A 14,273-nucleotide genomic window follows, 5' to 3' on the forward strand; every position below is an offset into this window, starting at 1 on the left:
CCCTTCCAGCCGAGAATGGGACGTTTTTTTCCTGGTTCTGCTTCACTGTAATCAGTATCACATATATGCTGAAATGTCACCTGGACTTCTGGAGTGCTGCTCATTCACACTGATAAGATAAGATGAGCAACACTGATAAATCTTTGACAGGCATCCAGCAAATGCTTGTTTTGGGTTGACATGCAATTACTTGAACAGAGATAAATGGAGAAGTGGTAAAAACCTGTCAAATTGTCAAGTTTAGGCTGAAACTAAGAGCGATGCTGACATAAGACAGGATGAGGAGAAATTAGCATGAAGCTTTTACTTTCAGACTGTGATCATGGTTTCAGGAGAAGTTAAACTTCTCTGTTCAATGCAAACACTAATGTGAACAATAATACTTAGTAGCAGTTGCTACTATAGGGATATGCTGAATACCTTCTACTGAATACCACAAATAATGACTAATAACAATGAATAATAATTCAACCACATAATAATAAAAGAAAATTTGCTATAAAAATAAGCACATGGAAAAAGTACCTTGTGGTAAAGTGGTGTGATTTCAAGCGATTTCAAGTTCTGGTGGTCACACTGTATCTCAATTTATTGGCCGTCCCAGAAATTAAACATTTTCAAGAACAACATTAAACTATGAAACCGTATCATACCTATTTTCTGCTGTTTAAAAGTAGCCTATTTTTTAAAACTTGCAAGATAACATGCTTCTATTTCTCACTTTATTTTAACTGACAGGTTGTAATAAAACAGGGAATAAATAATTGTATGAAATCCACAGGGAATATTTGCAATAGGGAAACTATGAAATACAATTACATAGAAAAATAGGCCTTTCATTAATGCCGATGAACTTCCTGTTTAAGCTCCGCCCACATCCTGTTCTATCTGAATACAGAAAAGATTATTTTATCATTGCAATAGATCAACGCACTCATAGCAAGTTACATCAATGGCAAATTTGTGACCAATTTGTATGAATTTATATGATATTCTCATGTTTTCATTCAATATGTTAAGGGGTGGACCTTCATGCTTACTTTTTTTCTAAAAATGGCAAGTTTTCATGCGGCTTACATTATACGAATTTATACGAAATTGCCACGAATTGTTTCCTCGTGAGATCAGGTTGCAAAAGACACTTGCTCTTGACACGTCTTTTCTGCACACCCCTAATTGCTATACCTTTAGTGGTTTGTTCTCACCAGGCGACTTAACCTAGATCAAACAGCTTCTTCAGATGCATTTCTCTGGTGAACACTGCTTTGATACTCCACATGTCAACTAGTACCAAACCAGCACTAACCACCCCGGGGCATAATGGAAATGTATGCCGGTCTTTTCAGCGAGGCAGGTAATCCGTTACTTTACATATCTAAAAGAAGGGGATCAGAAACCAGATGTGTCTCAGCCAAGCGAAACAAACAAACATGCTGGGAAACACTGACAGCGGATTTCAGAACTTGTTGTGGACCTTGTTGATCGAGTTTATCTACAGAACGCCTGCGCTCACTGGGGATTGAGGTGACAGGCCTCCCCATCCCTCTGACAAGCCTGAAAATCAACAGCTTGAAACGCGTCCCTGAGAAATGGCCTCCATGGAGATAAGAAGATGATGGACATTTTCCGCCCTCATTAGAGTCCCTGCCGCATGCACTGCTTAAACATCGTCAATGCAACAATTATACAATCGTGTCTTGCCGCTTCTGATCAAGACTCTTACACCCTGTCCAACTTCATTTATATTATCAGGAGGCGATCCGGGGAGCGGGGAGCGGGGAAGGGGAGGGGGGGTATGCAACTCCCACAAAGCGGGGTGAACTCTTGGACCCCTGCCACTTGCTAATTTTCCAGACCCGGTCGTCATGGTGATGATAGCCGTTCAATGCGGGATTGGTTGGCAGAGCGCAGTACCTAGGGAATATCGTCCATCTCTCGTGCTCTGCCCTGCCTGACTTCAGTAGAGTGTGGAGGAATGAGCGGGGAATGCATTAGTATGGCCATACAGCTGTCAGACAGACCAGACCCCCTCGGTGAGCTCCAGCCCTCCCGTCTCTCATTATTTATCCAGCCCACAGCACTCCAGACAATTTTTTTATCAACAGCATCACAGCAGGTGTGCATTAGATACCTGCACCTCTAAATATCCAACAGAGCGCTCCTGGGATTCCCTCAGAAGATGAATTAGGGATGACACCTTGAGTCTGCATACATCCATATAAATATGGACTAAATGAGGCCGCACATTAAATCATTGTCTGATAAATCTAGGGCTGTCTGGACCGTTTTATTCTTACTCGTGAGAAATAAAAAAATCGCAAATGAGATTTAGAGATTAGAGTTGTTCCTCATAGACGGCAGTGAGTTAAAAAAAAAGTGCAAAGGTGCTGCATGAGAGCGATTTTAGTCATTTTGTTAACGTCTATAATTTTGTTAATTTCAAGAATGCACCCTTTCTCTAAAACCCTATTTTCCAAAAACATGTCATCAGACCACAAGGTGTCAAGATTTGGCTGGTTAGCATGGACCCAAATGGCCAGTCACATTATAATATTTGTTTTAGTCACTCCCATTCATAATCATAAGCATGCAAATGCTCGAAACCGCTAATGCAAGCTCATGTGAATTTCGCTGTGATTAAGTTCGCGTTCGAGTTTGGAGAACTCTGACCTGCAAATTCGTATCGCGTGAAGATGTGACCACTGACCAACAGAAGAAATTATACATCACGATGTGACCTCTTAGCTGAATTAAAAGAATAAACGTTAAAGCTGCAAGAGTCAATTGTATATTTTTACATTTTGTATTTATTATTATTTGTTAGATACTGAATTATGTTTTTAAAAAGGATGGCACATAAAGATGTTGCATTGTTGGAAGTGTCTGAATGTGGTATGAGACCCTGCTGGTAGATGTTGTAACTATGCCATATAGTTTTAATACATCTTTCTCCACAGATGGACATTTAAAGTGATCCTTCTAGACTGACTAAATATTTTTTATTTTTTACTAATTGTTAATATTTCACTATATTATAGTAATTACCAGTGCTCATTTTTTAGGAGGTTTTCAAAAATGTGAAATAAGCTTATATTTTTCCCTGTTCTTGTGCTGACATCAGAACAACAATAAGTGTGTTTCAAATTCGGCTGGATGTAACTGATCTCTGAGATTTGCCGCTTGCTGTCGGAGAGACATGAATTTGGATGTTCCCATGGTGACACCTGTGAGGTGTTTGCATACTTATCACAGACGAAGTGATTAGATGCAATATTTGACAAATACACAGAGATTTCAGATGTTTTCATAGAGCAACACTTTTCGTTCAATACTTAATGCAGCCATATGTACAAGAATAAAGTTTAACATAAGCCTATACAATTTATATAACATAAAAAGTTTATATACTGCAGTTTTATTTTGAAAAACATGACACAACATAATATTAAGATTATATGAAAAGAGTTTTTACTGTTCTAAGACCACAAATTTGTTAGCATCAGCTGAGATGGTGTCATAGTAAACACGAAACACAAGTGATTGTTGTTATTGTTATTGGCCAATCGTGAAACAGCTGTGTCGTCATCAGATCTCGCACAGACGCTCTGGAGAAGCTGCGCAGAATGAGCCAGCTGGCTGCTCTTAAATTGCTATTGCTGTACTTTCATGGCAAATGTCAGTCACGTGGCGTCAGCATGTTTTTACAACAATTGATGATTGCACTAAGCTACAGTATATCACATTCTCACAACCATGCATTGTCAAAATTCATACAAACGTTTCTGGGCAACTGGTGAGTAAAACCGTTTCAACGCCAATTTTTACCCGCATTTGGCACTTTGAACCCCGGCTAACATGCTACGGGTGTTCCACAGATGGTGCCGTGAGCTCATGCAGCGCTGTCAAAAGCAATTCGTGCATGAAAGTACTATTAGAAAAGCGATTTCAGTCATCATACAGTAACCAGTAACCATCATACAGAAACCGGAAAATATGCAAATCCATATAAATAAGGAAACATCACATACCTGTTTTTCAGAGGCTGCTTCTTTCACTATTTTTAGCTGTTTATAGAGCCTAGTACTGTTATAGTGACAGGTAGCGATATTTATTTCAGTGAAATCTGTCAGGTAGTGATTACATTTTATGTGTGGTATTCAAAAACACTGCTTAGAGCACATTTAAGTTGCCTGTTTCTCAGATTTCTCTCCTGGGAAAATACCTTAGTCATCTCCTCTAGAGCTTCAGAAGAGATCTCCAAAGTGTCAAAACTGTGCCAAGATATCAAAGTTTTCCATTAAAAGCCAAAGATTCTAATATAAACTCTTAAAGACCCCCTGTGGTGAAAATAAAGTTTTTAATGTTGTTTATATGTGATGTTTTAATATGCCGTAAGACAAACCATTTGCAAATTCATAAGCCAACACCATTGCTGAGTATTTTCTCCTTAAAACTCCAGTGAACCAAAGACAAAAATGCAGTTTGAAATGGCTGGCGCAAACTACCTTGTAACCAATCACGTCAATGTGCGACGGGCTTTAGCATATCATCATTACTATGCTGTGAAGCAGGGGAGTCTCAAGAGAAGCCTGGTTATCCCGGTATAGTTTTCTGTTGATATGAAAAATCATGTACATTTAGCAATATAGCAGGTGAATTATGTATATGATGTATATATTACGATTGTATGATACTTTCTCCACTGATGTTCTAAGTTGTTCAAAGCATTTCTAAGGATGCTGATTTTTAGAAGGCATCTATCTGACTCTGAGATGACGAATGGGAACATGGTTTGTGTAACATTAGCAACACATTATTAGCTGTTTGATAACGTAGTCAAGCAAAAGGCTAATCATATTAATTACCGTAATGTGTCCAATGTTGTAGAGAGCGATACATAAAACCCATTACCATTCTGATACATCGACTTGAATACCAGCCTGTATAACTCTTCCACTTTTTCTTCTGACTCAGATCCTGACTCAGTTTTTAAAACGGCATGAGCGTAACGCGGAGCGTTTTTTTCACACTGAGCGCTCGGTGTTTTTTACAGGTCGCCGAGAGTTGAAGAATGTTCAACTTTGGGTAAAACGCAGCGCTCATCACTGTCACTTTTACACAGCCGTCCAATCACAGTGGAGGAGGGGCGGGACAAATACCACACCGACCAACTGTCACAACATTCTTTCTGTACAACGACAGTTAACCGAACAAAATGGATGAAAAATTAATTTTTAGTATGAAACAAATTATCTGCGTACAACTAATCTGTGCTGTGGATATTCTGTATCATAGCAACGAAGCGTCTCAACTGAAAAAAAAAAAAAACGCTCTCAAGCGCCCACAGCTAGGCATTTTCAACAGCGCGTCTAGCATTTTCAGCTGGCTAAAAACGCTTTGGTGGACACACGGCCTAAGAGCTGTGCGGGTAAAACTTACTCCCCTGGCCTGAAGAGACGGAATTGTGACTGATGGTAGAGGCTGTGGTCTTTGTCCCCAAGTCCTTGTTAGCGCGCTCTCCTCCCATGATGGTTTGAATCTTGTTTGGAGCGGTGTGAGTAGAACCAGAAAGGTTCCATTGGTGCCGTGACCCAGATAGGGGGTGAGTGTAATGGTGGCCAGCTAGTAAGAGCTGACACTAAAGGCTGCGGTCTTTAAGACCAGGACACACCAAGTCGACGGGCGGCCATCAGGCAACATAGGGCCATTTTTGAGCATTGGTTGGCTTAGTTTGTTCGGAGTGTTCCACACCGTTGGCTCTAGTCGGATGCCATCTGGGCTTTTCTGGGCCGATTCAGAATGTTGAATCAGCATCGGGCTATCGGTGAAAAAGAGAACTCTAATTGGCTGTCCAGTTTACTGAACAAATTAATCCACGAGAATAAAAGCGAAAGTGTTGATAGGGAGCAAAGAAGTCAAGATGGTACAGACATAAGGCTGTTATAATTTTATGTAATCTTAACTGAGCTTTCAAATGCATGACTATTTTCATAATAACATGAGCCTAGCTTTTTGGCGCAGCTTTTTGGCCGAGACGCAAACGACTAGAGGTGAGAGCACAGTCGGCTTTTGTTGTCACTAGTTCCCTTTCAGTTGGGCACGTTCGACGTAGTCGACGTGTCGACTGATTGGGATCAGGCTAGGGAGCCTGTCATCTTCGAGTATTGTAAAAACGAAATTGGCGTGCGTGAATCCCATCACATGCCCCGCCCCGCAGCGTGGGTATAAATACGGAAGTGGATGCACGCACCAGTTGTCTTTCACTTCGGAGCCGATCGGTCTTCATGTTGAAGTCTCCGAAGAGTATGTTGTATTACAACAAGCGAGTGTGTCAGTGCTTCAGGAAGTCTTTCCCGATGCTGATGTTTACAGTGCGTAACAGCGGTGATCACAAGCTTTCTAAGCTCTCAACTGCTCAACTTCTGTTTTAACAGCAAAGCAAATCTCTGTTTGTGTTTGTTTGTCTGACGGCCGGTTGAGGGCGAAGAGAGTGAGTGCTTCACTGGTACAGGCTGCACCATCCTTTTCAGTGTTGCCGCGATTATTCCCCTGTGTGCTCCGGCACTGGTGAGAGCGTTTATTTCCTGAAAGAGCAACACGGGTGCGCTTGCGTCTTTTTCAAGATGTCATTTCGCCCGTACGTTTCTGAATGCGGTCGTTCCCTGTCCCCCTGTGATGGTCACAATTGTTGCATCATGTGTTTGGGCTTACAGCACACTGAAGCAGCTTTTGTGGATAGTTTGTGTTCTCATTGCGGGAACATGAGAACACGAGTCCCCATTTCTACACCCCACCCTCGGGTGCAGTGTGATTTGGGTGATCGTAGGATAGTGATGGAGGTTCTGCCCGGTAACCATTCCCCATGGACTCCTCACGATGTCATCACACCGATACCAATGGATTCCTTTGTTGAGCGCGCTGGCTTGTCTGTAATGGACGGGCCAGAGGTTCCATTGAAGGTTCCCCAGGAGGACAGGATGCCGATTGCAACATCGGAGTGTGAGCTGGGTTCTGAAGGTGATAACTCAGCTGCATTGTCCCCTTCGGGGAGTTCAACGTTGCCTGAGCTGGATCCACAGTTATCAGCTATACTGAAACGGGACGCTGCGGCTGTCAGGCTCGAGTGGAACCCTCCACCGTGTCCCGCTCAGTCGCGGTTGGATGATTGGTTTTTCGGGGCGGGCCGTGCTGGTCCTCAGCCCGCCGCTTTTACTGTTGGAAATGATCTGGATAGTTTCTCCCCCCTCACTACCCTTGAAGGAGGTGCAGTGAGAGGTTACATGGCTGTCCCTTCAGTGGAGCGGTCTGTCGCGGCACACCTGTGTCCGGCGGCCGCTGCATCTGGCTCGGGGGAGCCTCGTTTCGTTCGTCTGTTCTTACGGACGGAGTTTATAGAGCTTGCGGGCAAGCACTCATGGATATGCACAAGGGTAGTCTAGACCGTGTGCTCATGAGTGAGCTCCGCACTGCAACTGACTTGGCTCTGTGATATGCACCCAAAACACTCATGGATATGCACAAGGGTAGTGAGCTCTGCACTGCAACTGACTTGGCTCTCCGGAGCACAAGCGGTGCGGCCTGCACGATCAGTCTAGTGATGTCCACCCTGGTGGTTCAGAAGCATCATAGTTGGCTGGTTGATATGGTGGATGCAGACAGGGTTCGGTTCCTGGACTCCCAAATTTCCCAGGTTGAGTTGTTCGGCGACGCAGCGGAGAACTGCACCCAACAGTTCTCTGCTGCTCAGGAGTAGATGGAGGAGGTCTGACACATTCTGCCCGCTGCTGCCATCACCCCGTCGCTGGTGGTAGTTCCTCCACCTGCACATAGCTGAGGGCGCCCCCCTGCCTCCGCAGCAGCCTTCACTGGAGTAGAGAGCTCTTGAAGATGGTCACCGATCCACTCCCTCCCCCCGGAGGAGGACTGGCAGGAGTCTATGTTTGTGTAGGTCTGATCCGCGGCTGGCTCTCGTAAAGCGGAGCCAGCGGTACCTACATTTTCAAAGAAAGAGCAATTTCCTCTGTTCCTGAGTCCATAGAGGTTTAGACTGTTGGTGTGCGACCCTGTACAGCCTTGCAACCTTCAGCTACCTCTTGCTTCGCCAGCCAACAGTTCGGTGTGGTTCGAGGACCCGATTTCGCCTTCTCACGCACTCTCTGGGGTCATCTAGAGACAGGTAAGAGTCGCACTACACACTCAGACCCTGTCTCGGGCCGCCTCTGGGCCTTTCGAGCTGGGTCCCTGTTTGTTGCCTGAAGGCTGTGGCATCCGTGGTTCCGCTGCTTCGCTCAGTTGTAGCACTACATGGTGCTCTTGGCTGATCCAGCGGTTCCCCTGTACCTACAGACTCGACTTCTTTAGCTGGCATTGAGTGCATTCGAGGACCCGGTCATGCCTTCTCATGCATTCTCTGCAGCTACCTAGAGACAGGTGTTTACAACTCAGACCCTGCTACAGGCCGCCTTCGGGCGTTCAAGTTACTAACCAGTACGTATTACTAATGCCAATCCCTATGAATGGTCTGCAGCGTGGGGCCTGAAGGACGCGTACTTCAGATATTCCTCTGAGCTATAATATAAGGTCAGTAACCAATAAACTTGCAGCATAAAATTTATGAACACTTTTGTGTCTGTGCCTGGTTTTACATATCCAATCAAAGCTTTTAAACCTTCCTGTGTTGTTATTACTTGAAAAGTGATTGCATGGGAGGCATGGATTATTAGAACTTCTGTGATTTATACAAATGCAAGTGACACACACACACACACACACACACACACACACACACACACACACACACACACACACACACACACACACACACACAAATAAGCACACTTATTTGGTCGACCACATTCATGTTGCTAGGAAACAGAGTTTTCCATGAAGCTTTTTATTATTTTAGCGATATTGTTTATTTTCATTATTCAGTCTTCAATGGTTGTATCGGAGAGCAAAAAATGAAAAAAAGTAAATGATTTACTGACATATCACATTTGAATGTAGAAGCTTCCCGTCGACTGACATGAGAAAAAAATACAGCTTGGCACTTATGAATCAGATGAATGCCCAGCTAAATGAAATGTTAAGTATGCAATAATCATTCTTTGGTTAGGGAGACATTTAGAGACAAACCATTTTGCAGAGTTCATGCAGAAAATAAAAGTAATGCTCACCCACACAACAGGAAATAAAATTCTGGATGGGGCTCATTACGTCTGATTCCATCCGGGCCCTTCAGGTCGTACTGCATGTGATTACACTAATTTCTAATGCTGCCGCCAATCAGCCGTATTCCTCATATTTTCCACAGTGTACTGAGGGCGCATCATAATACAAGATTTTTTTCTTAACCAGGTCATTTGGATGTTTGTCACAACTATATGAAAGTTACACATTGAGGCTCCTGCTGGTGTGTTTCTCACAACCAAGTGATTACTGTATATCAAGTAAACAATGAACATTCTCATTCTTATGGATGATTAAGAATGAAAAATATTTAATCTATAATTTAACATTTTTGTTTAGTTTTTTGCAGTTTGTCACGTTCCAGACTGTCATTTCTCAATTTATTTGAGCAAACACGAAGGACATACTTATATAGAAGCACATGTAACACAGAAAAATGTGTAACACATATGCAATGATGTGATTCAATCAAAAGGTTGTGTATTTTTGTATTTAAATACAAATATTTTTTAAATACAAGTATTTTGTATTTTTACATTTGTATTTTATTAAGCAGCCATTTTGTTTTTTCTGGTGTTGCTAATACCAGCATTCTCTAAAAATGATGCCAAACTATTTATTTATTTATTTTTTTACAATTTGTATGATGGTGATGACATACCATGTATTTTACACACAAAATATAAGCATAATTGCATTAAATTATACAAATATAAATAATGACTGTAACACTTCAGTTTAGGGTCAAATTCTCACTATTAACTTTTTAGCATGCATATTACTAGGATATTGGCTGTTATTAGTACCTATAAAGCACATATTAGTGCATTATTCTGCATGACCATATTCTACATCTTTTAATCCTACCCAATACCCAAACTTAACAACTACCTTACTAACTATTAATAAGCAGTAATTAGGAGTTTATTGAGACAAAAGTCATAGTTACTGGTTAGTTAATATTGAGAATTGGACCAAAATCTATAGCGTGACCATAATGACAAAAGGTAACAAAACAGCTCTGAAACCTTATAAAAGAGGTGTCACTTTTTAAATAAGTGATAATATAGCAATATAAAAGATCTCTTAAGAATCTGTGCCTTTTCAAACGTTTCCACAGATCTGTAGATCTTAAACCGGCTGTAATCAGGGTCACCAGTGATGTAAATAAGGAAGGGACGCTCTGCACAGCTTTGGATCATTTGCATAATATTAATGAGTGAGTATCTGGGTTACAGGTATTACTTCTCTTCGGCGCTAATGAAGGAGACAAACAGCTTCCTGAAAGCCTAATGATGGCAGTCATACAGCCCGAGGCAAATCACTACAAACTACGCAGTCTCATAGGATGCTGACTGAATCCTGTGTAGTCCAGCTGCTAGTTAACAATGGATGAACTGTGTTTATTGATTACTGCTAGTTACATCTGGCCAGCAATGACAGCAATCACCCTTGCATATGGTATAAATAACATCAGCGAAGAAGGGTACATCAAATGAAGTGCAAAACAATAATTTAGTTCAGTTCTGCACGTAACAGGTGTTTTGTCCCCTCCTAGACAGAAGAGGTGCAGTCATTAAAAATAAAGCAGCTCATATTTTAGGAGCAGCTGTGATAAACAGACGTGTTTGGTTGCTATAGAAACCTCAAGGTTCATATGCCCATCATTACGTTTGGCTTTGAAATCAGTCGAAAAGGAAATAAAAACAAGACAGACCGAGAGGACGGATGAAAAACAAATCAACTTTGTTTACCTACAGCAGTGAACCCATTCACCACATACATGTCTTTGGACATGACTTTGATATAGCAGAGAATGGTCATGTGACCCAAGACACAAGAAGTCATGTGCATGCTCAAAGTGATGTCTTTACGGGTGTTTAGAGCAGTAACCATGTCCAGATAGGGTAGAAAAACATATTCTGTTCTTGTAGACATGGTGGAGAAGCGCTGGAATACATTTTAGTCGTATCACATTTAAAGCCTCTGGTTTCTTTGCATTTTCGTAAAGATCAGACTGACCTGCATTATCGTTCTTTTCTAACCACAGAGACCAAACCACTTTTATCTTTGCTTCCTGGAAATTGCCTTAAAAAACCCTGGCCTGAACGGAAAAGAAAAGGCCTTGTGATACCGCTTTGAGACAGAAAGGTAATTGTTGCATGATCCTCACAAAGGCCTTCTTGTATTGAATTGTTAACACCGATAAAATTGAAATGTGATAGAGCAAGGTGTCGAGATTGAGTCATTCTAAAAGCATGAATATACTATAAACGTAGTAGGCGTTCAAGAGCTAACTGAGTCACTGGCCTCTTCATGGACATCAGACATCCCACCATCTGTTAAGATCTGGGGGAAGTTAATAGATCAATACAAAACTCTAAACATTAAGAACATTGAAGCGATAGCCTCCGTTTGTTATTGTGTTGTATTAATCTCTGCTGTATCACTCTAAAAAATAAAGTTGTTAAAGCGACCATGAAATTGAACTTTATGGGTGCAGTTTCTTTCCGGTATTTTTTTGAGACCGGTTGGGATAGGACATATTGAAGTGCTCGTCCTTTTCAACTCGCCTTTAGTTCACAAACCTGGTAAATCCACACTTGACAGGCTAATCATAGATGAAAACCACAAAGACATTTTCAAAATGAATACACTTCAGCCGCTTCCTCAGTAACTAATTGGTGGTTGGGAAAGGAAATTAATCAACAAACCATGATCTGCTGCTGCTTCTAGTTAAAGGCAGATAGTAAATTATAAAATGTGCACAATACTGTTCAAAAGTCTGTGGTAAGTTACTTGTAAGTTATATATATATACAGTATATATTATTCTTTATGAAGCTGGAACTATATATTGTAAAAAGCACACACTCTAAAAAAATGCTGGGTTGAACTTTGGATCATATATGGACAAATTCAGCCGTTGGGTTACATTTTTAAATTACAATTTTAACCCAGCGTTTGGGTTTTTACATATTTGGCCCAAAATTGGTAGCCTGGTAATACCAAACTCTGCTACTTCGCTTTGCTTCGTAGACAGAGTCTGGAATGGCATAATAGAAAAGTGTTTTCTCTCTCGCGGGGGTCGCTTGTCTGAAGTTTAAAATCATTGGTTACCCGTAAGCCAATCACATGACGTTTGGTTATGGCGTGTGTTATGCGCATGCTCAGCCGCATCTAAGCGAAATACCGGAGTGAACATGGCTGTGAACGACTTTTGCAGATTATGTGAAGTAAATCTACGCATCCACGGTACAATCAGCATCTACGTCACGGCTCTCAGCCCGCCCTCTGTTCGTTGATTGGCCCGGCCGTCCGAAGGCCGCTGGAAAACTGAAAGATAGGCTGCTATCTCAGACTGACTACAGAAGCGAAATGAAATTGAGCGGAAGTAGGAAGTCTGACGTAGTCAGGCTACAAAATTGGGTTAAAACAACCCAAAATTATTTAGAGTGCAATACATACAAAAACAAATTGAATTGATTTCATGGTTATTTGGATTAGAACTATTCTCTATACTGGTGCATTAAAGCAGTGTTTTTCAATCATTGGCTGTGTTCCACTTCACTTTTAGACATTCTAAAGTAAATTATAATAAAGAAGTGTGTTAAGCAGTGTCAGGTTTTGAAAGCCTTTTCGTTTTTTAAGAATGTGCTCTCATGGTTTAGACTCACCTGTGTACGACGGTGCCAGAGCGGCGTGCGAGCGTCGGGGGACTCCCTCCAGCGCTGGTGCTGGCCGGTGGCTCCCTCCTGGTCCTCAGGGACTGGCTCCTCTGCACCTGCCTGAGCACACTGCTCTTTAGATCCAGCAGTGTCGACATGCTTGTTCACTGTCTGCAAAAAATACCACACAATGCATCAGCTACGCCATAGGAGAGGAGGAAAGGTGACAGAATGAGGGGACGTGTGGGGCCATTATCAGAGAGCACTTCTCAGAAAGGCGGGAGCGGGTGAAACAATTAACCCAGCGTCCACCTCTCAGGCTGACCATTGGCTGTGCTCGCAACAGGCACGATGAGTAATTACAGGCATCATCCCTCCTTCTCCTAATCCAGTTATAAACGCGCTTTGCATAGGGCACATGCGGCTGCTGTCCAGTGTTAATTGACGTACGTGTCAGGCACATTTGTCTTCAGCCACAGAAAGCGGTCATCTGTGTGAGAAGCGAAGCCTGCAATTACTCTCAATGTCAAGACGGCGGCAAATTTTTCACCCATCAGCTGAGATGTGGTGCAGATGGAGATTGTGAGAGTTTGGCAGAAGCTCTTAATACGGTTATGACTGGAACCACAGGCTTAAACTCAAGGCCCTTAACCTGAGGAGTCTTGAGAGGTGAGAACAGCTACTTCTGGGTACAGACTCACTGGGTATATGATTCACTAGTGAGCCACATTCAGTCACATCTTTGGGAATAGCAACGGTTCTATTCAGAGAAAGAATCAAGGGGGGCGGGGGTTAGCGTAAGAGACTGACAGAATGAGTGAAGGAGAATAATTTTGATTGAGATGTCATATGCAGATGTACAAATAGTTCTTTCAGCTCATGACAGTTTTCCTTTGTCAAATCTCTAAATGTTACGAGGAGGAGTTCTGAAGCCCACTGTCATATCAGTTGTTTTCTATGCAATGACTCTATGTTTACTTGGAGATCTAGCGTGTCGCTGGTGCATTCATAATACTACATCGGCAGGTTTTTGTAGTAAAAGCTATATTTTTCAGAAGATTTAGCATTTTAAATCACCGTAGACTAGTTTGGACCAGTTTATATTGCAAAATACATGCTGGTTGTTGTATTCCAGCTTGACCAAGTCTTGGATACGATCAGCCAAAACAGCATGAAGGTGCCTCAAAATGCCTTGTACTTGTGAAGAAGATGCAACAAACTGGTCATTTATGCTGGTTACAAGTTTAGCTAGTTCAGGCCATTTGCAGGGTTGTTTTGAATCGAACCCAGCTGGGGAAAAAAACAAACATCTTAGCCTAAGGATTTTCAGTCCTGCTTCTGGTGGATCACCTTCCTGCAGATTCCTGAAGGCCTTGATTAGCTGGTTCAGATGTGTTTAATTGGGGCTGGAGCTAAA

General features: G+C 42.1%; 1 protein-coding gene across 1 annotated transcript in view; it reads right to left on the reverse strand.

Moving 5' to 3' along the window:
• Positions 1 to 13,014, reverse strand: part of baiap3 (BAI1 associated protein 3) — a gene marked incomplete at both ends in the record, with an annotated part of 38,835 nt that extends 25,821 nt beyond the window's left edge. Inside the window, one exon of the mRNA XM_081367473.1 lies at positions 12,866 to 13,014. Coding sequence (XP_081223599.1) covers positions 12,866 to 13,014 — 149 coding nt within the window. The remainder of the gene's footprint in view (positions 1 to 12,865) is intronic.
• Positions 13,015 to 14,273: the final 1,259 nt, after the last annotated feature.

Source organism: Scardinius erythrophthalmus (genome assembly GCF_964197995.2).
Source record: "Scardinius erythrophthalmus genome assembly, chromosome: 1".
Classification (NCBI taxonomy): Eukaryota; Metazoa; Chordata; class Actinopteri; order Cypriniformes; family Leuciscidae; genus Scardinius; species Scardinius erythrophthalmus.